Below are 23,271 nucleotides of genomic sequence, written 5' to 3'. Positions count from 1 at the left end.
TTAGTCATCTTCTGATGTTTATCTTGCTCCTGGATATCATAATTTTGTTTGTAAACAATATTTATTACCAAGGAAATTACTTGCTGCTAAGGTACTTGATGCAGCAATTTTGTGAGGACTAAGTAGCAGCGAGAGACAATTTTCAGGTAGTAGAGATCATAGTTAATATAAAGTTGGTTGCTGTTTAAATAAGAATGCAAAGGACAAGTTCTTATTGGTCTAGCAACTCTTTATCAGCATGGATTTTAGAGTGAAAACAGAAGCGTAGATTCCTTCTCCGAGAGGATACTGAACCTCCTTAAAGCGGCAGACCAGGTCCCTACCAGCAGAGGGAGTTAATGTTGCAAGTGATGCTACCCTATACTTAGCAGCTTGCTTGACCACAATTTTGAGGAAAAATACTTTGAACATAGACCCAGACCTGAACAAGAAACTTAACGCTATAATGAAAAGAAGTAGTAATTGAAAATGAAGACAAATTCTGATAATATTTTTTGCAGCACTGCATCACAGTATTTAACAATATCCTGTGATGCAGTTCCCTTTTTTATTTTATCATTGGGTCTCCTCAAGAATTTGGCTTGCTTCTCTTCATAATGGTAGACAGTAAGGGATTTTTTGAGGGTTTTTTTGTTTTGAACAACTGCTCTGAGGTCCTTTCTTTTGAGAGGGAATGTCCTGCTTATCTTTCTTGCACAGCATTAATAGTGAAAGCAAAATACTGAACTGAGTAACAACTTGATTTAAATTCTGTTTGTTCACACTTCCATGAAGTAATATGGGATAAAGAAGCCTCTAAGCAAGTGTTCGTTGGTCTTTTGCTACTTGGGGTTATTCCTGAAAATACTTAGGATAAGGTTTTTCTATAGTTCAAGAACAGAACAGTTCTGCAGTAAAAATGTTATTTGCTAGTTCTAGCACTTCACCTTTAGTAGAAATCTGTGACAGTTTGTTCTCAAAATGGCATTCTAAGGTGATGAGTAAGGTGTCTTTGGGGAACGTATAAAGTAGTATTATGTGAAAGATAATAGACCACAGTCAGATACACAGGCTGAAGTTTTTATATGGATAAATAATTTCTAATTCTCGTTCTAAATCCTGTTCCTTTCTTCTCCAACAGAAACTATACCAGTATCCTCCTCCACAGACTGGCAAGCAGCTTTTGGGTTTGGTTCCTCCAAACAGCAAGAGGACGACTTAGGGTTTGATCCCTTTGACATCACCCGCAAAGCCTTAGCAGACCTGATTGAGAAGGAACTGTCAGTCCAAGACCAACCTTCCCTTTCGCCCACATCTCTTCAGAACCCTACCCCACACACTACAACTGCCAAAGGGCCAGGTTCTGGATTCCTGCATCCTGCTGCACCCACAAATGCCAACTCTCTCAGTAGCACCTTTCCAGTCATGCCACAGAGGTTTCCACAGTTTCAACAGCATCGAGCAGTTTACAACTCCTTCAGTTTTCCAGGCCAAGCAGCTCGCTATCCTTGGATGGCCTTCCCACGCAATAGCATCATGCACTTGAACCACACAGCAAATCCCACCTCAAATAGTAATTTCTTGGACTTGAATCTCCCACCACAACACAGCACAGGTCTGGGAGGGATCCCTATATCAGGTAGGTGAATAGGGACAGCCATGAATATGACTTAATTCATGCTCTCAGCTTCTCTGAGTCAAAACAGGAAAAGGGAATAGCCAGCAACAAGCAGTAGACCTAATCTCTTGACTGTCATACTAGGTTTATGAATGGAGGGAGGAATGTTGTTTTAAATAGGTCCTTTCCATTAAAATAAAGTAACTGGATATTTAGCCTTGTAAATACTGAGCTTTATAAGGAAGGTGGAGTATTATGTGCCCGCTTAATTTTGTGCCAAAGCAGATTGGTATTTTGGTTCTTCACTCTTGCCAGACTGGCTTTACTTAAGAATAGGCCCTGGAAGTGCATTGTGACTTTCACGTTGGCATGCAGATGTTGACCAGAGTTCTTAAAGTCGTGCAAAAAACTGTAATGATGGTAATTTGTGCCAGATGTCCCTGCTGAGTTGTTCCCTCTTGCACATAACCGAATGGCTGCACAATAAACATTCAGTGCTGTTCATTTCTGTACTTCAGATGGCCTTAATACATTCAGTGCTGTTCATTTCTGTACTTCAGATGGCCTTAATATTATGCTAATCTTCACTGAATGGATGCTTGCAGTGTGTGTAAGAGGATTCATCCTGGTTCTGAGGGTTGTGATGTTGGAGAAAAATAAATGTGCAGTCAGGCCAGTTCAGGCTGCCCTGAGTGGATTAATAGCCTCTTGCATCAAACATTACAACTAAGGAGCTAATTGTAACAATAATTGTCTTGATTAAAAATTTATTTCTGTGGTTTGAAGTCCTTCCATTCTCCAGTTTAGCTTGTCCCAAACACTCTTCTTGTAACGGGAAAAAAATTGTATTACATGTATAACCAACTGCAGGTAGGAAGTCTCTGTTAGCTCTTTGTAGCCTTGAGGCAGAGAAAACTGCCTCTTGAGATGTTGCCAGCATTATTTTCTTTTCATGGGCTTTAGAAGTACTAGCTTTATTGTAAGAAAGTGACCTAGAAAAAGTTAGTGGTTTTTTTGATGCTATAGTACAAGAGCTAATTTTGGCTGTTACTTTTCTGTACGTTGTCCTCTTTGAAGGCTTTTTGCAGCTACAGTACTGCTGTAGGGTCTTCAGGCTGATTCAAGTATAAACCTGGTCCAGACTACAAATGCAAGTAGTTCAAAACTCTTTATGCTGGCAATGGCAAAGTGTTTAGCCTAAAATGACTGATACCGGTTGCACTAAAAAAAAAAGTTGTTTCTGGCATGGAGTAAAAAAAGTACAGCATCCACAGCTGCAATTTTGCTCACTTTCCCCTAAACTATGTAGAACTTTCTGAAAAACAAGAAGATACCACTTTTCAACTCTACCGCTCAATTGTAAAAACTTCTACTTTGAGGAGTCAGTAACAAGACTCTTATGGACTGGGGGACCAGAAAAATCCTTTAGTGTTGAAAAAAATGTGTTCATAGAGATTGATTCTAGGTTTGCAAAAGTATTGCATTATTTTAAGTGTAGTTAACAGTTTGAAAGCGGAACTTTTTCTGTTTGTAGAAGACTTGTAGATCTCTTGTTCAGCTTCTGAAGAGCAGGTTGTGTGGTGCTGGTTGATGCACAGCCCAGGCCATGCACTTCCCCCATATGTTTTAAGGTAACAGAATTGATATTTATGTTCTTTTTATGTGTGCAACTGTAGAACCAATTAATCTAAAAATATTTTTGGCAAACACCGTGCTAAAACCAGAATAAACATCAGCTGTAGTAACTATGGAAAGATCCTTTGAGTTGGTTTTAATCTCTTGTTATGGAAAACATTGTTAGTTGACTGGCTGACAGTTAGATAGCAGCAGTTGCTGCACTGCAAACACTTCTCAGCTGATCTACATGTCAGCTTTGATACATTTTGGAAAAAGAATCATTTGCACAAGGATAGATTACTTCGTCTTTTTTTGCTGCCAGAAATCAGCTGAAGTCTCAGTTCTGGTTTAGTTTGCTGGGTTATGGGTTTGTATTATTTGTATTTATTTTAGTGCTCTAACTGCCTCAGAAGTACAAATAATTTTAAAGTCAGGAGATGACCTCATAACTCATTTTTTGTGTGCTGACTTAATAGTTTCCAATTTATTGATTATTCTTTTTTTTAACCTGCATCTAGAGTACAGGTCTCTCAATGAATCCCTTTTATATTCTGTTTGAAAAAATAATTCCTGTTCTTTGTTTGCTTTTAATCTATCAGTAGCAAGTAGATAATTACAGAATTTTCCTAGTTTCCTCATGTAATTTACAGATACAGCTCTCTGGTGGGGTTGGGGAAAGAAAGTGGTTTCCAAGTGCAGAGAACTCTTGTGTATAAGCCTTTATTTGCAGTAGTTTGTAACATACCCTAGCTGACCTGCTAGAAAGGCTGTGTGTATCATAACAGCTATTTAGCAGTATGGAGCAGTTAGTTGTAGTACACCTGAAGCTCCTTTTTCTTGGCTCTTTTGTTACTCCATATTAGGGTGTTTTAGTGAACTTGGCTGGTTCAGATATAACAGGAAAAGAAACCAAGTGCAGGTGAAACTTCACACTCTCTCTTGTAGCAGAGACCCCTCTACTGCTGTAAAAGTCACATGTTTCTTAAGGTCTTTGATCACAGTTTTTCACAGGATTATAAATTCCTAAAGTAGCTAATACTGGACCAGTTACTGGTAAAAAAAAAAAGCAGGGTGAGAACAGGCACATTAGTCTGTCTGCCTGTTCTATTTAATCAACCCTTTTGAACCTTTTTATTTATGTCAAAACAAGCAGATTTAATAATTTCTATAAATTCATGTGTTAGTATAGTATTTTCTAGGCATTCTAAATTCGAGTTGATTTCACTAAGTGTATTTGTGGTATGGAAGCTTGTATGAATGAAGAAAATGGTGTCTTTTAAACTGTTGCTGTTTCCGCTTTAGGCATCATTCACATGAATTTGAAATGCTCATGTGTGACATGTTAAATGTAATTTGCTGAAGCTACCTTTTGTTTATTTGAGAATCAGAGCTGTGCTGTATTCATAACCCCACAGCTGCAGGCAGGGCTGTTTTGTGATGTGTACCCAATTGAAATGGAGGAACACAGGCACTACCTTTTTTTTTTTTTTTTAAATTAAGTTCTCATTTAAAGGTAATTTCTTTGTGGAATTTGGTTGCCTATTTCTCAGAGGAAGTAGTATTTATTAACTAATTCTGTGGTTTCCAGTGGAATTACACAGTGACACATGATTGACTTCATAGCTTTATTATGCATGTACTTGAAATGTGTCATATTCATCAGGCGTACATTTGTCCCCAACCCATATTTAAATGAACTTTTTGATTGATTGATTCCCAAATAAGTTTTTTTTTTTTTTCCTTCCCCCACCGTATGGTTTTGTAAACTGTAACAGATGTTGCATGTTGTTATTTTCAGGGACAATTTAAGCTTATTGCTGCTCTCTGGAGTGGGATTGATTAGATGGTTTACTGTGTAATTGTAACTGTGCTTCAGGAGAACAGTTCAGTGACTTCTCCATGGACAGTGTGATTGTTGCTACAAGCAGTCTTACCCTAGATTGTATGCAAACTGTCCTAAGAATATTGGCCAGCAGCTATGCTTTGTTCTGCAGATAATGCCAAGGGAAAGATTGATTTACTGACAGCACCGTGGGTGGCTGTGTGCCTTTATTTTTGCGTTACTATAGGATAACAGGAAACTCTTTGTAATTTGATAGCTAGTACACCATCATCTTTGCTACCCTACTGCCTGTGGTGTGTTCAAAAATAATAGGTATAGTATGAGATCATAGAGTAAGGTAGGAGTCACATTAACAGTGTGTTTTGAGACAAATGCTTACAACCTGAGAAGTATGCATATTAATAATTTGCAAATAGAAATGTATAGTTTTATTTCTTGAATTTACTGAGTGGTTGGTAGTCATTGATTTTGTTAGATGGAAATATAGTAACAAACTCAGAGTTTAAAGTATTAGGAAAAAGTTTAAATGGTTAGTCCACTTTCCCATCAGTTCTATGCAGAATGAAGTACTTGACATTTTGAAACACTGGCTATTACTTCATTTATTAATTTCATAATTATCCTGAATGTGAAAGTTAATTGTAAGCTCTCTATATTTGATAATAATGAGGTACTTCAAACTCTTCCAAGACTACTCCTACACAATAACATGTATATATTCTTCTCAAACAAATCATTGAAACCCCTGAGTTGGAAGGGATCCACAAGGATCATCAAGTCCAATTTCTAACTCTGCACAGGGCAGCCTAAAAATTAAATCATATGTCTCAAAGCGCTGTCCAAATGCTTCTTGAACAGAGGCAATTTATGTATATAATACATACATTAAAAACCTAAGTTAGAGGAAATAGTCAAGTGGACACAGATAGAAACCATAAAGAATTAAACCCTGTTTAGGATAGGGGGAAAAATGTTCTACTCTGTCTTTGAAGATAACCACTGTAAAGTTCATCAAGATATTTTAACTATGCAACTGACTGATATGGAAACTGCAATAGGTTTCTGTGAGCTGTTCCTGAAATTTCAAAACATGGGGGGTTGAATGTCATAAGTCTGTGTAATAGAATGTAATGAAGAGTCAAAATTTTATCCTCATAAGACCTTTTAGTTTTGATGTTGTAGCTTATATCTGTTGAATATGTACATCCTTATTGATGGTGTTATGTATATTTTAAGATGAGACAATAAATGGGCAGACAGCTCTATTAATTTTGGGTGTCCCCCAGCAGTGTCCGTGGTAGTGGTGTTGCATTCCTTATCCAGACATAGATTAGCATGTGTGTTTTTGTGTCATGGCTGCCTTTAGGTTTTTGTGAAGCAGTAGCTGGTAGCAGAGAGGACAAAGCAATGACAGTTTTATTAAGAAGGCCCAACATCTTCCGACTTATTTTAAGTCCTGAGCTCTTCCATTTCTGAGCAATTTATGGTGTTGCATCTGCTCCTGCTTTAAATTTTCTGGGCTCTATGCCCCCAGCCACTGAGCTTGTCTTGAACATCAAATCCTTTCTTGCCTAATGCTACCTTTTGGACAAGATTTTAGTGAAACAAGGGAAGATCCCTATATGTTGGCTGTGGTCATATTATTTAGAGACTTTATTTACAAAAAGGGATGAGATACCAGAACAAGGATTAACATGCTTTCTCTTTAATACTAAGATTCCTTGTCTGACTTGATATTTTCCCATAACATAACTGCATTTCCATTTGAGACACACATTTTTAATTTGGTCTTTGTCTTTTTGACTTTGCTCTCCCTGGGTTGTTTCTATCTCCTGAAAAAACGCAAACACATACCCCATACCCTACAGTCTTGGAAGGAAACAAAGAATTTGTGGCATAGCAGCTGACATTTTTCTGTGGTCTCAGGATAATAATTTGCTATGGGGTTTTGGGTGTGTTCTGCTACTGTGCCTTTTTAAAAGAAGGTTTGGGCCATGTGGTGTGGCTGTTGAATTCAGCATGCTATAAAAATTAAAATTCTCTAAGTGCTGTGTAAAATACGCATTTAATCCCATACCCTAGTAACAAGCAATGTGACTTAAACAGTGGTGCCTCACATCCCTTTATTTGGATGCCATGGTCGAACATTTTCCTGTACTTTTCCTCTTGACCTGACAATAAACCTGAAAGTTTTAATGCCTGTTTTAAGTATTGGTTTCCTTACTCTTTACAGTAAGAGAGGCATTAGTCCATTAATTTTGTGACCTAATGTTTTAAAGAAGACCACTTGCTCACTTGATGGTCTTCCTTGATATTTAGCTTTCCAACAGCAGCTGGACAGATAGCATGGCAGCTGAATGTCATCTTTTCTGTGCCCCCTGGTTAGATCTATAGCTGCCTGTAGCTGAAGTCTTTGTCTGATTAGGTATAAATACTGAAAATAGGAAATCCGGTGAACATCTTGGCTGATACAACTCATAGTTATAGGTGCCACATATGGCATTTCCAAAGGCTTGTATCTTTTCCAGAGTGCAGAGCAGCTCCTCTCAGAAGTGGATGTTGCCCTGATAACAGGGTCACTCTTCATTTGAAACTGCTCTGAAATTGTAAAATGAAAAGTACTTTCTGTAAACAGCCCTCAGCCGTTACCATTATTGCTTTTACTGATTCTTGCATATCCTGTTTTCCTCAACAAAATGACTGTTAGTACAGCCTTTGCCATTGAACATTTTGTTCTTCTTATCAATCCTTATGCTCACAGCACCCCACTTTTTCCATGGAGGTTCTTAGTCCTCCATCTTTCCTCTTCAGGAGATGCTTTGTGTCTGTGTGTATCCCCACCTTGAAATTCACTCTCCTTTAACTTCCCATCATAACTAATTTTCTATTTCACTGGTGAAGAGGAAGTGTTTGGCACAATATGGAACTAATCTATTTTGAAAAGAAACTTTTGGCTTGCTCATTTCTGTTTCCCTGGAGGAGTTTGGTGGGGTTTTTTATGCACCCAGGTTTAAACTAAATTAAATTGAAATGGGATTTCAGATTAATTTCCAAAATACTAAATTGGTGTCAAGATTGAAATATCCTGTGGATATTCCTTTTCTTAGCTCTGGTGTCTTGTCCCTTAACTCCCATACACTTCCTACATTCGCTATGAAGGCCTGGCTTCCTTGGTGTAATTTTGTCATGATCTCTGAAAGAACTTCATCCACAGCACCTGTCCTTTAAGTCCTGCTACTTCTCCATCTGTTTCAAAACCTCATCTCACACAACCCACCCTTCCGTCCAGTGCCTTTTCAGTGCTAATACTTCAACTGTTTTCTAAATCCTGCGGAATTTTTTTCCTATGATTATATAGGTGATACTGTTTCAAATAAGGCTTGATACATAAATATCGGTCTTCGTCTCTCTAGCTTGGTTTTAAGCTCTTACAAATTTTTTTAAATCTTTGATTGCAAGATTTTTTTTAGGCATGACAGTGAAAGACAGGCATCCTGCTTTTTTGGGTAGCAAGATGACTATTTTTAAATGTGTAATTTTATTTTGGAAGAAGAATATGTATGTGACAAAGGAAAAAGTGGGAAAAAGTCCTCCAACTTGCTCGCAATGTATCAGAGGAATGACTAATCACATTAACTCCATTACATTTGAAATAAATTTGGGGTTGGCTGAAATAGGTGGCTGGAGTAGCTGAACCAATTTGCATTCTGGATGATCAGTCCTGACAGCTTTTTTGCTAACTTTCGAGAAAAGGGGAAAAGCCAAGCAGACAGGAGGTATTTCATATCAAATTTCACGGCTGTTTGTGTCTGTAGTAGTGTCACCAAAGGAGTTTCAGCTACACTAAATGTTGGATTTTGCCTGGGTTTTAGGGATGGAAGACTGCATTTATTGTTAATAGAACCTCTTTGAGACTGGTTCACCAAAATTTAGCAAGGTTGTTTCCTTTTCCAGGTAACTGGTAAGATCTTGGGATGGCCCTGCAGTACTGTAAGAGGCAGTTCTGTTATCTTAGTAGAGTGTCTCCTTCCTCCAGCAGGCAGGTGCTTAGCCTTGGGATGCTGTGTTCTCTTAGATGCTTTTCTGACGTCACTTCAAACTATGCAGTAAGTCACTGGCATGAGTTAAAAGGTGCAGCTGTCTTAGTGATGTTAAAAACATGGCATTTTCCTTTTAAAGATTGGAAACGAGTGCACTTGGCACTGCCACCTCAGTGTCTAACAAAAGGCTGTGCCTTGGCATGGACCTGAAACTTTGGCTCTTTCTAAGTCCATTTAACAAAATACCAATAATGACTGGTGCATTTCAGCAAAAAGTACAGGTAATTAATTGGCTTTCTGCATAAACTTTTTTTTAAGTGCACCAGCTTGAAAAACAACTGAAAGAGCAAACATAATCTTTATTTAAAATTGTGTTGGGGGTGAAGCATAAATGAATCCTGAAGGAATAGCAGCAACTAAAAAGAGCAGCTCTGCAAATAGTGTTCTTCCTCCTAGTACTGCCAAATCACATATAAGGGCAAAAAAATATTTTTTTTTCCCCATCCTATGCCATCTCTTGGTTCCTTCTACACAGCCTCGTTTGAACTTCATCTTTCAGAGAAATTACCTTAAAAAAATCCATCTATTTAAAAAATAGGTCGCTTCTATTAGAAGACAGCATCTAGTAATCAGAATGAATTTCATGTCATGGAAGGTGAAAGCTTGGCTTACTTGCAGTTTATCTAATTTTCCCACAGAATTATTGAAATAATCTACAAATATATATCAGACTTAATTTGTCAGACTATGCTTTCATTGTGCTAATGCTGGTCTCGTGGTCTGAAGTCAGAGGGTTGGTTGATTGGTTGGATATTCCTGGAATCCAGAATTTCTGTAACAAGATAGGCTCCTGCTAATTGTTACTATAGCTTTGAAGATCTGATTTTTTTTTCTTTGCTATTTCTAGTTATTGCATTGCCCATAGGGCAAATTTCAAATACTTTGTTTTTATTTATGCATGTATCTATCCATGTACACACAAGTACATTTATTTGTACATGGGGGCTTTTCATTTGAAGTCAAAGTTGGTTTGTTCTATTGACAAACAGGGTCACCTGGTGAGATTGAACCCTGATGCATGATGTGAGAGGAAGCAGTTTAGGTTAAAATGAGCCTTTTTTTCTCAGATGAATGGAATTGCACGCTTTCTGAGCTTTTTTATCAAACTGTTCTGTATGTAGGATTCAAGTATCTATTTCAGTTGTTTCAGTATCTTAAGTCTTTGTGCACTTAGTTTAGATTCATGGTAATAATAAAGATTACCAGCACCAAAACCTGTTTTCTTATGGAGTCAGCAACAAAAAATAGTGAGATTCTCTGGAAACATTTTGTAGAAAGTCAAGTATGTTTTTCAAAGCAACTTAGAATCTCAATTTGAAATTTGCTTATAGATTAAAATTGGGTTGCTGGCTGCCATAATTATGGTTTGGTCTCTTGAGCTGTGGTAAATGTAAGTCAATCACAAGAACTCTCCAGAATACTTGATGTGAAATTGCTTTTCTCAAGCCTAATAAAATTCTGACACTGTACATGCAAGCAAATATGAGTCTTCTTATTGTCCCCATACCAATGTTGTAGAAGGGATTTCCCCTGAAAATAAATGACATTTTCTGACTCATAACACTTACTTAGTCACAGAAAGCTTAAAAGTTGTACTGTCAGATCATCATCAAAAAGGAAGTTTATTTAGAAAATCTTCTTTTCCCCTTTTAAGTGTATACTTTAGAATTAATATATTCTGCTTGATAGTTTGGCTAACTGGCAAGTTAAGTTGCAGTTGGATTTGACATTGAAGAATAGTGTGTTTCTGTTTACATGGCTGTCTTTTAAATTGATCGGAATTATTATAACCATGGAAATTAATATGGTATAGAGATAAAATGTGCTTTCTTAGCATTATTTTAAAGCTGAGGGTAGACTGGTGTCTCTATGTGGCTTTTGTCAAGGCAGACATAACAGCACACACTAGTCGTAATCCATAGTCAAGAGAGGTAGAAAGATTTTTTATTTTCTTTACTGCTATCCTTATACCTCTTCACGGTGGCTGTGGCTTACTGAGATTGGCTGCTTAGCAAACAATGACAAGGCTGTCTAACAAACAATGACCATTCAGGCAGTAAAACAATTAGCTATACAAGCAAAAGTATAGTTGCTACATATTATCCACAAGTTCTTCTTTGTACACTCTTAATGTCCTATAACAAGAACATCCTCTCCTTGTGTCCAGAACATCTTCTCTTATTGATTATCTTCTTGGCCTTGTCTGTGAGTTTCACTGAAGCTGCAAAATTTCACTGTAATATTCCCACGAGTAAATTCTGACTGGTTTCAAGTCTGATTCTGTAAGACTGTCAGTCCAGCTGTCACTCTCATCATCTCTTGTCTACCAAAGCCAATTCTGTAGGTGTGTGTATGTACATAAATTGTATGTATTTGTGCATCTTTTGTTTCCCCAGCTGTTAGAGCTCCTGACTGTAAGACTTACATTTGAAATTTGCACTGTGAAATGACACTTAGAAAGCTGGGATTTGTGAATTGTCGATTTGTTTCCCATGTATAGACAATGTTTGTGGGGCTTTTAAAAGTTCCCTGCAAACAGCTTTACTTTCTAGTGCTCCTGTCACTTGACATCTCCCTAATATGATGAAGTGGCTACTTGTATTCCTGACAGGCAGCATTGCTGTTTAAATGTGGACAGTTTCCATCTTCTCTAATCTACCAGTGACATTCTTAGGCCTCTGTGAATGGATGAAACTTCATTGTTTGGTTTAAGCATTGTAGGATTACTAGGAATTGTAGATATAGAGAGTCAGTGAAGTCTGAGAGAGAAATCCTTCAGGTCATAGAAGTTTAAATGGGATTTTATTCATCGTTTAAAAAATTCCATGAGCAAACAAGCTTATTATTCATACTAAAGTGAAACAGGTATGGTTCTTATCATAACTGTTTTGTTGATGTTTACGCATACAACCTTTGGATGAAAGGCTTTTGAGTTTATCTAATGTGGTGGTCACAGTTTCTTTTTTGGATGTGACAAATTGTCCTTTCCTTCTCTTTCCCCCTCAAAGAGAAGTACTGGACAACCGTTTCCAAAACAGAAATACCAATAGTGGAAAGTTATTTTGAGGTCAAAATAGAGAAGCCTCAGTCACTTCTTAGAATAGGGCAACGGGCTGTTTCAGGGAAAACACGTATGATCTGTGCCATCTGTGAACATGGTAGCTAGTACAAGATAGAGACTGGGACCAGAGATGTCACTTGAAAGAGCATGCTTCTCTGATGGCCCTATTTGTTTCTAATTGAGTTGAAAGACTCTTGGTGAACTCTTTCTGGTAGTCTTTCCTGTTCTTTTTTTTTTTCCTCTCATTTTTCTTTGGCTTCAAAATTTATTGTACAGTATCCTTAAAGATTTCACAAGGGCCTTTTTACAGCCAGGTTGTTGAAATAGCTATTCTGTTACTGAATACACCTCGATAGTCTCTTGGCTTCTTTTGTTTCCATTCTTTGCAGTCAGGTAGGTGGCATTGCTTAGAAGTTGTTTTTTTGTTTTCTCATATGATGATTTTCCTCTGATTTTATTTTGTTTATTTGAAGCTTTTCTGTAGTTGACACACTGTTGTGTGTCTTGGTCACACACATGACATACTTAATGGGTTCTTTAAATAAATAATTGCAACCTAGATTTTCAGGACTGCTTGCTTTTCGGTGGGACTAGAATATTGAAGACTCTTGGCATAAAGGTATTTAATGGTTATACTCAATTAGCATAAAATTAGGCTTTTGTAATGCCTTGGAATATAATTTTGATAGAGCAAAGAAATACACTTGCTTTACACTTAATGTAACAGTCTTGTGATCTTTCCTATTGGTCATATTTACTTAAGGATGTACTGGGTGAATTTTGCTTTGGATTTTACCATAGGCTTGTATCAGAATTGGGGCAATAATTTGAAATGGTCTAGTCACTGTAGAATATTCATTTTAGTGGGCTTATCTCACACCAAGAAAACTGGAAGTTGTGCTGTCCCATCAATAAAAAATACAGAGTATGTCAATGTCACTGAGTTTGAAACACCTTTGGTCTTCATTGCAGTGTCATTGTCAGAACTTTGAAAGTCACGGAGCAGCCCCTGTCAGTGCAGCAGATGCTCGTGCAAGCATCTTCAAAAGTACTGATTATGTACAACAGAACAGTGTTCTGGATTGGCCATTAATCCTTGTCACTGCCTCTCCCCCAAATACACTGCTTTGCCTGATGTGAAGAAACAACGTTAAGGTATTGCAGGTAGAGAATGAGGTAAAGCTACCGGCCTGTCTGGTAGGATGTGATAATGGAGCAATGATTTTATTTAGAAATTCATTTAATGACTATTTTTATACAAATTAATGTTCAGGCTTCTCAGTTGTATTCTTTTTCTTAAGTTAACTTCAAATATTTTTTTATTCGGATTGGATGGACAAGTTGCATTTGTGATGAAGCGCTTTTTTTCTTTTGTTTTCTCATTCTAAGACAGTGGTTGACTTTCCAAATTTTACATATAAATGCTTTTATTTCATGTTGACATACCACCTCAGACACAGGAAAATTTCAGTGCTAGAACTGTGGGATCTATTCACCCCTGTAAACAAAAGTTTCCACTAGACCAGACAGGATTGTGAAATTCACATCAAGGGAAGACCAGTGTTCAGGGTGTGTATTTTGAGACTGTTTTTCATGCGAACAGTGGTGCTTTCATTGATGCTTCACCAGGTTATTCTCTCTTTTGGGAGACAAAGCTAGGGCATGAGGGGAGGAATCTCATATTTATCTTGGTTTATAAGATATTTTCTTTGCAGTCATCTGGGTTTTATCTTGTTTTCTTCTCTGTTTTCCCACTATCAGTAGGCACGCTCCTTTAAGCCTTTTAAGATTAGCCTATGAAAGGAGACAGCATTTCCACTCCTTGAGCGAGGGAAACACTGTTGGATTGGTTCTCACACCCCTAGGTTGTAATGTCCAATTGAGAAGTCTGCTAATAGTCAGAAAATTACTCCTTCCAACTCAGTTACATTTAGAAGTAGGGAAAGGTAATAGGCAAATGCCCTTTTTAATAGATAATTTGTATTAACTGAGAGCTAGCCTTTTCTCATTTTTAACTATGGTCCTAGCTTCATCATGAAGCATAGACTTATTTAATAGGAAGAACAAACTAGCTGCAGGATGAGTAGTGATTTCTGAAGAAATTACTTTTCTTCAGTTGGTAGAAGTAACTTTTGTTTCTGGAGTGGATTTGCATTTTCACTTAGGCTGTTTAAAACTTGCCGGACTCCAGCAAAGACATGCTGGTTTAGTTGTTCGGTTTGGGTGTTGGTGTATGATACCTGGAGACTGCTCACGTTCTGTCTGGGTGCTTTATCTATCTGGTGTCCAGTAACTGAGGCCTTGGAGAGTAGTGCAGGGAGTGTTGAAGAGCACTACGTTCCCTATTGGTCCCATCTACTTCAGTGCCTTAATACATTTTAATCCTTTAATGTATCCCATATTACAAAAAATAATTGTGTCATTTTTTCTTAAAGGCTGAGAAAGCTTAGATCAGGGGGGTTGGATTTGGTTTGGTTGGTTAGGGTTTTTTTTGTTTTGGTTTCATTTTGTTGGGGTTTTTTTTAGCTCTGTGCAATTATTAGCCAAGCTGGAAAACTTTGTTATAGACACCTGAGTAACATGATGCTTGGGCTTTTTTGTGTCAAGGGACAATGTTTTTGTCCTAGCTTGCCTTGCAGCCCCACAAACACACCCATTTGGGAAAGACAATAAATTTTTTTTAATTCTCTGTTTTGTCACTTTTGTACCTAGGAGCACAAGATTTTATTAAACTAACTTTCTTATAGCTAGCAAACAATAAAGTTTTGGTAGATACTGAATGCTTTTGGGCCTTTCATCTCTTGACTTCTGTGAATCCAAGCAGATTTTGTACAGACAGTTGAGGTAAAGAGCAGTCTCCCTCAGCTTCTTATTTCCTGTTGTTCTGTGTTAGAGAGGGTACACAGCAGTGGTGCACTATGCCTGCCTCTGACATCAGTGTCTCTTCACCAGAAAGTGCCAGCCTTTTCCATTCCATGAGAGTCTTGTATCTAAACCACTTGCTACCTTTCTTGACCCTTATGTGTGCTGTATTGTCTCTTTTAAATAGAGAAAAACATGACAAAAACATACATATTTTCTTAGCCCAAGGAGGCCTAATGCCCTGTGACATTTATTTTCCTATCCTGTTCCTTAAAACATCCTGCAGGCTTTGTCTTCATTGGACTTCCTTGATGACATGTTGCAGGTGTGTCGTTTACTACATGTTTATTTTCTTACACAAGAGTTTTGAGGGCATGTTGCGAGTTAGTGAAGTCTGTGATTGAGACCCTTGCAGATCCCTAGCTCACAGGTATTGAGATGAGTATTTTTGCTCATGCATGGACTCAGTAAGCATTTTTTGTGTGCTTTTTGCATTGTAGTAGAAGTGAATAATTAAACAGAGCTGTGTTTCTTTGCACAAGCTTTTTAAAGCAGCAGTGAGGAAAAAAAAGTGGAAACTAATGGTGTACAGTGCAGAATTTGTTACAGTTATTTCTGTGATCATAAGCTGGCTACTTTTGTTCCAAAAAGTTAATTTAGGATTTGTCTCGAATGGGCTTATGGATGTTCAAGAGGATTGTGAGCAAATATCTCTTGAGGACATTTTCTACTAATACTTTTAAAAATTATAATTTATTATTTTTAACCTCAGGATTGCAGGTTTCAATGAAAAATGTATGGCACAGAATTCTTTAAAAGCATTTATTTTGTGCATTAGTACTGCAAAGGAAAAAGCAGAAGCTGTGGAAGGACAGGATTTCAAGAAGTAGGTTTTTTGTTTGCTTTGGGGGTTCCCCCCCCACCCCAGTTATAAAAAGGTAATTCCTCGAGACATCACTTTTTTCTGAACATTCAGCTTTACAAAAACTGCCAGGGCAGGTTTTGATAGCAATTGAGACTGCTTTCTTTACTCTCCAACATAAGGTTGCAAGTTAGTGATATCCTCTAATTTTCCAGGAAGACATAAATCTCTTCTGTTGTTGAAGAAGTAGCAGTATTGTGAACGTATCTCTTTATAACAATTTTGATTGACATCAAGGTCCTTTCTTCAATCAGGATAGGCAGAGATGTTTTAAAAAAAAAAAAAGGTTGTATTGTAGGTATTTGTCAAAAAGACAACCATGTGCCAACATACTGCCTAACACTTCCTTTCCAAATAAAACTGACCACAAGTTAATAAAGTATGACTTCCTGTAGTGGATGATAAATACTGGAATGCTTATGTCTGGTTTGTCCTGCTTTGAGATACTTAAAGCAAGAGATGGATCGGAGAACCGGATAGTGTGTTCTAGATAGCGTGGTGTAACTTTTGTATTGAGGGATCATTTGCTGTAGTGCTAATAGCCACATTATCCTGTTGTCCTTTCTCTTAATACGTCTTGAAACTTTTAGGCAAGTAGTTGAGACTTGACTGCTTTGGTGTCCAGCTGGTTTGCTTCTTACCAAAATTTTGAGGATATTGCTATGTCGGGAATTATTCTGAAAGGTCTCTAAAGAATTTTCACTACTGTTCTTCAACTGCAAGAGGAAATTTCACTCCCTCCAACTTCATTACCATTTCCTTCGGAAGAACATCTCTAGGGCTGTGAATGAGCAAGCTATAACAAAACAAAAGACTTCTGTGATTTTCCTCAGCCTCCCTGGTTTCTCACATTCAGTTTCTATTGCAAAGCCCTACCTAGCCTTTCTTCATTTTGATATACGTCAAACAAAACAACGCTTTTGAGCCTGCTGCCCATTAATACAGCAGCCGAATTGCAACAGAGATATTCTCATCAAGTACCTGGTAGACTTTCCCCTGTTAGTAATAGAGGGAGAGCCACTGTGTCCTTGATTATTCGAGTCTCTGAACCAAAATGGGGAAATATATATTGGGGGAGGAGTTAAATCTTTCTCCCATTCCCTTACACTTTGTATAAAACCTGCCAGCCCCTCTGAGTAATTAATCAATCATGGAAACATTGACCCTAGTTTTTGGACAGGGAAAGTATTAAATGCTTAGCTTAAAAAGTAAAAGCAAAATCCCATACCCCACCAAAGACGGACATCTGTTTCTAACTTCAGCTTTTTATTTTTTTATCTTTCATTTTTTTTTGTTGGTAAATCTCCCAGACAACAGCAGTTCTGTAGAGAGTTTAAATATGAAGGAATGGCAGGACGGGCTAAGGGCACTTCTACCGAACATTAACATCAACTTTGGTGGACTGCCCAATGCTTCTTCCCCCTCCAACGCCAACCACAGTGTACCAACGTCCAACACTGCCACCACCGACAGCCTGAATTGGGACAGCCCTGGCAGCTGGATGGACCCCGCAATCATCACAGGTAACCGTTTCTCACTCCTTCAGCTCCACTGGCAAACCATCAAATGGGTATTTGGCACAAACTGATTTACATCTGAAAAAAAAAAAAAGAAAAAGTCAGTATGCGGTGGTCTCTTCCAGCTTCCATCCACAAAACCTCAAGGGTCCAGGAATTTTTGTGGAATCTCTAGGTATAACAGAGCGTCACTTAGGCCTTTGCAATGCATGCCCGGGACCTTTGCAGGCAGTCAGGTGGATCAGCCCTTTCCTGTAGGGTCAATCTATAGGTGTCCCTTCTGCTGGATGGCATGTCCGGTATGTGCGTCGCTGGTCCTGAGGCACTGAAGGCAAGCACTGGACTTTGTTATTTAAAAAGGGACGTACTCCACTTGTTTATAAAGCTCTCTTTTATAAGGCTGTCTGGTTGCGTTTCCCTGTTAGAGAGGCTGAAGCATGATTCAAGTAGGCAGAGTAAAAGGTGAAGCATGTAGTGTACTGGCAGCTTGGTGTGGTAAGGTCACAGTGACAGGGAGGCAGTTCTTGAGCAGGATGTGTGATAGAAAAATGTGTGTTTTATGAAGAAGTGCTCTGAGGGTGAACTTTCTCCTGTCTGGATTTAATGTTAAATGTTTTTGCGGGCAGGGCACTTACATGTAATAATGTAAAATGCATTTTCTGTACAAACTAATCATGTTTTTTCATTGTTGCTTTTTGCTAGGTTAAATTGACCTCCTTCATGGTCAATTTATTGCTTCTCCTCTGACTTGCCTGTATCCCTGTTTTTTTCTTCTTTTCTTAGGTATCCCAGCCTCCACAGGAAACAGTTTAGACACCCTTCAAGATGACAATCCTCCACATTGGCTAAAATCTCTTCAGGCCCTCACAGAGGTGGACGGCCCCAGTGCAGCGCCATCACAGACGCACCACAGTAACCCCTTCGGCACACAGATCCCTCTGCACAGAGCCAGTTGGAATCCCTACTCTCCTCCTTCAAACCCCACCAGCTTTCATTCCCCACCTCCAGGCTTTCAGACAGCCTTCAGACCCCCCAGTAAAACCCCCACAGATCTACTACAGAGCTCAGCGCTGGATCGTCATTAGGAAAGGAGGAAAAAGAAAAAAAGAAAAATAAGACCCAAAACGTTAGAAATGCAGGAAGTGTCCCACCCTGACTCCTCCCCATGCCCACCTACTGTTCCCTGTCATATCTTTCTTTCTGAAGAATCCAGTTCCTGATCAAACTTCCCCCCCAAATGCAATGCCATCACAGGGTCATGACCATTCTTTTTGTTAAGTTTCTGCAGAACCAGTGTTTGAAATACACTGTTTGAAATACTTTCTAACCATTCTAAGAAAAAAAAAAAAAGAGAGAGAGAAATCAAAATGCAGTCTCAATGCTTAAGGAGAATATTACTGTCTTACATCTTTTGCACATGAGTATTTCTGCCTAGTGGAAAAGTGTCAATCTGCAGTAGGGGAAAAACTGCAATGCAGAATCAAATGCAAGAACATGAAAAAGGTATTTAATTTAAATGAAGTTACTGGACATGTGGGGCAAGCAGTGGCCCAGCATTTATTTTGCATTCAGTGTGGCACTACACAGGGAAATTGCTATGTTGGGGTTGGTTGGTTTTTTTTGTTTTTGAGCAGGGGATTTTATTGCATCAGTCAGAGTTTGACATGAAGTGTGTTGAAAGACAAAACACAGCTATGAGTAACTGGCATGTTGCTAAAGAGTGGTTTAAAGAGGGGAGAATAAGATTTTTCTTTAATTTTGGCTTTAGATTTCAAGTAAACTTTAATGTTTTAAAAGTATTCACAGATTTAATACCTAGCGTATACGTAATATAATTATAAGCAGCTGAAACACGAGTGATATTTACTTCAGTCTTTCTGTCTCCTCTATCAGTCTCTCTTTCTTTTTTTTTTTTTTTTTTTAAGAAAAGATTCACCTGATTAGGGCACTCTGGGATAGCACTGCATTGGGGCCACATGATCACCATCAGGAGCAACCTCTGACCTCCTCTGCCTGCAGCTTTTACTTAACCCTGTAGTTTCTGGACGTTTGTGCAGTATTGAAAAGACAGGAAAAAAGAAACAGATAAATAAACATGGTTATAACCTGACGCTAAAACTAAAACCAAGGAAATGTACCTCTTTCTTCAGAATTAAAACTAAAATCTTAAATAAAACAGAAAACTTGATGATGACTTCATGTTTGCTTTTTGGTTTTTTTAACATTGGATTTTTAATTACTGCATCTGGTAAAAACCGTATGCACTTGCATGTTTGGGGTTTTCTTCTTACTCATCTAAACCAGAACTACTTTATCATTGGCAATATTGCTTTGTATGCTAACTTATGTATTGAAGAGTGGAAATAGCATAACACTTAAACCTTTTAAAGGGATTTTGTTGTCTTTACTCATGGCAATGGCTAGAGGCTGTCAGTCTAACTGTTACTGGTGGTATCCTTTTAAATCAGAAGCATGAAAATCTTGTTTATATTTTCTGAATTAAATGCCATGGCACTCAGGGTAGATAGTATGCCATAATATGCCTGAAAATATAGCAGAGAATTTGTTATGACTCCCTGGTTAGTCAGCAACCTTGCATAAAGGTGTAAAATATTGTCACTCCACAACAGGGGATGAAGAGCTCTTGATGTACAGGCCTCCAGTAAGCTTTTATAATTCCAAGCAGACATATTTAAAACCTGCAGCCTTGTGGTTGGGCTGCTGATTGATGTAGCTTACGAGGGTGGCAGAGAGCGTGGAATTCTAAAGATGCCTGTGCAGAAGGATTTCTCATCTGGTGTGAGCTGTATAGTTCAGGCTGACAGCCTGATGAAAATGTTTGCTGCTGGTAGGGGCAAGGAAGGGAATTTCCACTGATGAACTGTAAACACCTAAATGGGGATGTGGCAGGGGAGAAACTGGCTTTCAGGAAGTGGGAACAAATCCTGAATCAATCACTGGACAGAGAAGCCAAGTCTTGAATCTGCACAGTGTGTTATGCAAAACATCACTTGGTGACTATGTGCTTTTGCTCTTCTCTCACCTGCGCTGCCGTTTTAGTGCTGTATTTATTACTCTCTGTATTATGGGCCTGTGTGTACTGTTTCTGAACTGGCAGCATTGCTGCACATGAGTCATGTGCCCTGGTTACTTGAGGGAATGTGCACACTCTTTGATGCCAGTGCTGCCCCAAAAGCAAACTATGTTTTTGTCACCCAGTCATCCCCTGTAACTGCTGGTGGTGGAGAGAGAAGTGCTGCAGGCTGGAATGGCCTCATCTGTGGCAGTGCCTATTGGTGCCCCTGAACTGGGGGTGCAGCCCAGCAGGAACTGTCAGCTGGAGGTGCTGGTGAAGATGTAAATGATCTTTGGTTTGGGGCTTTTTTGTGTCTCCTTCCCCAGTTGCTAGATGTTTTTCCACCTTTAATACTCTGTTTTAGAAGGGTGCCCTTCCTGACCCTGAAAATTAGCAAGCCTCCCAAAGTAGTTTGAACTGCTTTCTATGTACCACAGCAATTCCTGAAGCTGCTGCCTATTACAGTTTTTTACTTATCCCTTTGTTGCAGTTTAGGAGGTGCTGTAGCAACCCTGTGCCCATGGTCTGCTGCCACTAGAAGCCAGGCTTTAGCTGCTTGGGAGACGCTTACTCCCTGCTGCCATGCAGCAGCTTGTGTGGTTGGCCTACCAACAAACCCTTAGCCTTCAGAGAAAAGTTTGCAACGAGAATGACGTTTTACCTTATGGTGCTGCTTTCCCAAGAAAGACTTCTTGGTGGGTAACATCAGCATTACAGCAGCAAAGTATATCAGTGATCAGACTGATGTGTGTTGGGTGCAGTTTCTGTGACTTTTAGCCTAGTTTTGTGTATTATCTGATGCGGATTCCTGCATCCCCTCAGTTGGGAACCAACCTGGTATTTCACTTTGTTCAGCTGTGTGAAGCTCAACTGGTTTTTTCTGAAGTTTTGGGTTTATTTGGTTTGGTTGTGGGGGGGAAAGAGGGGGGAGGGGAAGGTGGGGTTTGGGGTGGTTTTTTTTGTTTGGTGTTTTTTAAAATTAATTGATGGAGTTTTCCTATGACAAGAATTCTGTACAGGAACATTTATTGAAAAGAGAACATGATGTGATCATCTCAGTGCATGGTCTGTTGTTCTTACATTGTACGGACGCTTGCAGCTCTTTCATGCATTAAGCAAAGAACAGTGCTTGACTGAAAGGCTGGTGACCAAGGATTAGCAACACATTTGGTAGATGATGTCTGGTGAAGACAGAAGATGGGACAGACTCCTCTTCCAAAAAGTGTTTTGGGTGTGTGTTGAGGGAAGGAAGGGAATTGTTAGCCATGAAAATGTTGGTACGAGAAGCTGTGTGGCATTTTCAACAAATTTACAATTCAGGTGTAGTAATTTGAGGGTGAGCAATGCTGGATTGATAGTGTAAGGGTTCCTGCCCTGGGCTTCCCCCTTTTTTTCTTTTTAATATCTAACAAGAGAATGATGTTTTTCTAGATTACAGTAAGAAGTAAAATTATACCTTCTGGCTGAGGTGAAGAGCCATTGTATGCATTCCTTTTCCTTTAACAACTTTCATTTCCTACTTGGAAATCGAGTGTCAGCAGGTATGTGCCATTGTAAATGCAGTGTCTTGACAGAGCTGTTTTGTTCACACTTAAAATAGAAAAAATGTAGAAGGGAGAAAGAAAAAAAAAAAGCTAAACAGGGGAAAAAGGTTAAATGTTGGGGGAAAAAAAAGAATTAAAGCCACTTGCAGCTGGCACATGCTCAGCATGTCCCGGGTTATTGTGAAGTTCAGTGTTCCTCCTGTTGTGAGAGCTTCTGGCAGTGCCCTGGACTCCCTGTGCCTGGCACCAGGAGCCGGGTCTCAGCCGGTACCAGGTTTTGACCCAGCCTGATGCCTTGAGCAGCAGTTACTGGCAGTGAGGGAAGGTCTGGTTATCTGCTGAGCTGATCCCAGGTGAATTCACCCTCTGGCACCCCCTGCCTCCTGCAGCTCCTGAAATGCTGTTGCAGTGACCCTGCTGGAGCAGGCATTTCACCGGTGCTGACCACAACTGACTGGGTCAAGCTGGACCTTCGCTGTCCCTGTTCAGGGACTTCCTGACCTCTGAACTTTTGTTTTGCTTCATCATAGACTCTGTTGTCCATTAAGTTTTTGGGGGTTTTTTTTTCCCTGAGGTGCTCTTTTAATCATAAACATCAGAGGTGTTGGATTTTAGGGAAAATGGGGGATGGGTTTGGCTTTGTGGTTTTGTTTGCTCTGTTTTAGTTTGGGTTTCTTATAGTTTGGTAGAGCTGGTCATGCTGCTTTGGAGATTTTTGGCTTTTTTTCTTCTGGTGGGAGGGAAAGGGTCATGCATCAATTGCCGTTTTTATACTTGAAAGGGAATTTAGAAAAATACACTTGAAAAGTTTGTGAAGCCTGGGTGCTTCTTGTTCATGCCTCTCCTCAGAATGTGTGGAAGTTGCCTTAGTTGCAAAGTAGCTTGGCACTGGTGTTGGTCTCTAGCACACATAAATCCATTGCATGGCAGGTGTTGTATTGCCTGGGACTGATTCCCTCTGGGGAAAACTGTTGTGCTGGAATAAAAACTCACTGCTCAGAACTGAGGTGTGTGAAGAAACTGAGAAGTGGCAGGCACAGTGCTTGAAGGGTTGGGGGATTGGAGTTGTCACTGGCCCTACTTCAAGGGCTTGTAGGTACTTGTAACTTCTTGAGGGGGATGAACTCTCCTC

General features: G+C 39.1%; 1 protein-coding gene across 4 annotated transcripts in view; it reads left to right on the top strand.

Moving 5' to 3' along the window:
• The window catches only part of CNOT4 (CCR4-NOT transcription complex subunit 4), a 49,775-nt gene extending 30,062 nt beyond the window's left edge, over window positions 1-19,713 (top strand). For 2 of the 4 annotated variants that reach the window (XM_017737966.1, XM_017737965.1), the window contains 2 exons: window positions 1,121-1,618; window positions 18,303-19,713. In XM_017737966.1, coding sequence (XP_017593455.1) covers window positions 1,121-1,618; window positions 18,303-18,604 — 800 coding nt within the window. In that variant the 3' untranslated portion in view covers window positions 18,605-19,713. Of the gene's footprint in view, window positions 1-1,120; window positions 1,619-17,312; window positions 17,526-18,302 lie in introns of all 4 variants that reach the window. The other 2 variants (XM_017737963.1, XM_017737964.1) reach the window with 2 other exon arrangements.
• The last annotated feature ends 3,558 nt before the right edge of the window (window positions 19,714-23,271 follow it).

Source organism: Corvus brachyrhynchos, unplaced genomic scaffold (assembly GCF_000691975.1).
Source record: "Corvus brachyrhynchos isolate BGI_N302 unplaced genomic scaffold, ASM69197v1 scaffold56, whole genome shotgun sequence".
Lineage (NCBI taxonomy): Eukaryota > Metazoa > Chordata > Aves > Passeriformes > Corvidae > Corvus > Corvus brachyrhynchos.
Note: the sequence above shows the minus strand (reverse complement) of the source record. Positions and strands in the feature narration are given on the sequence as shown.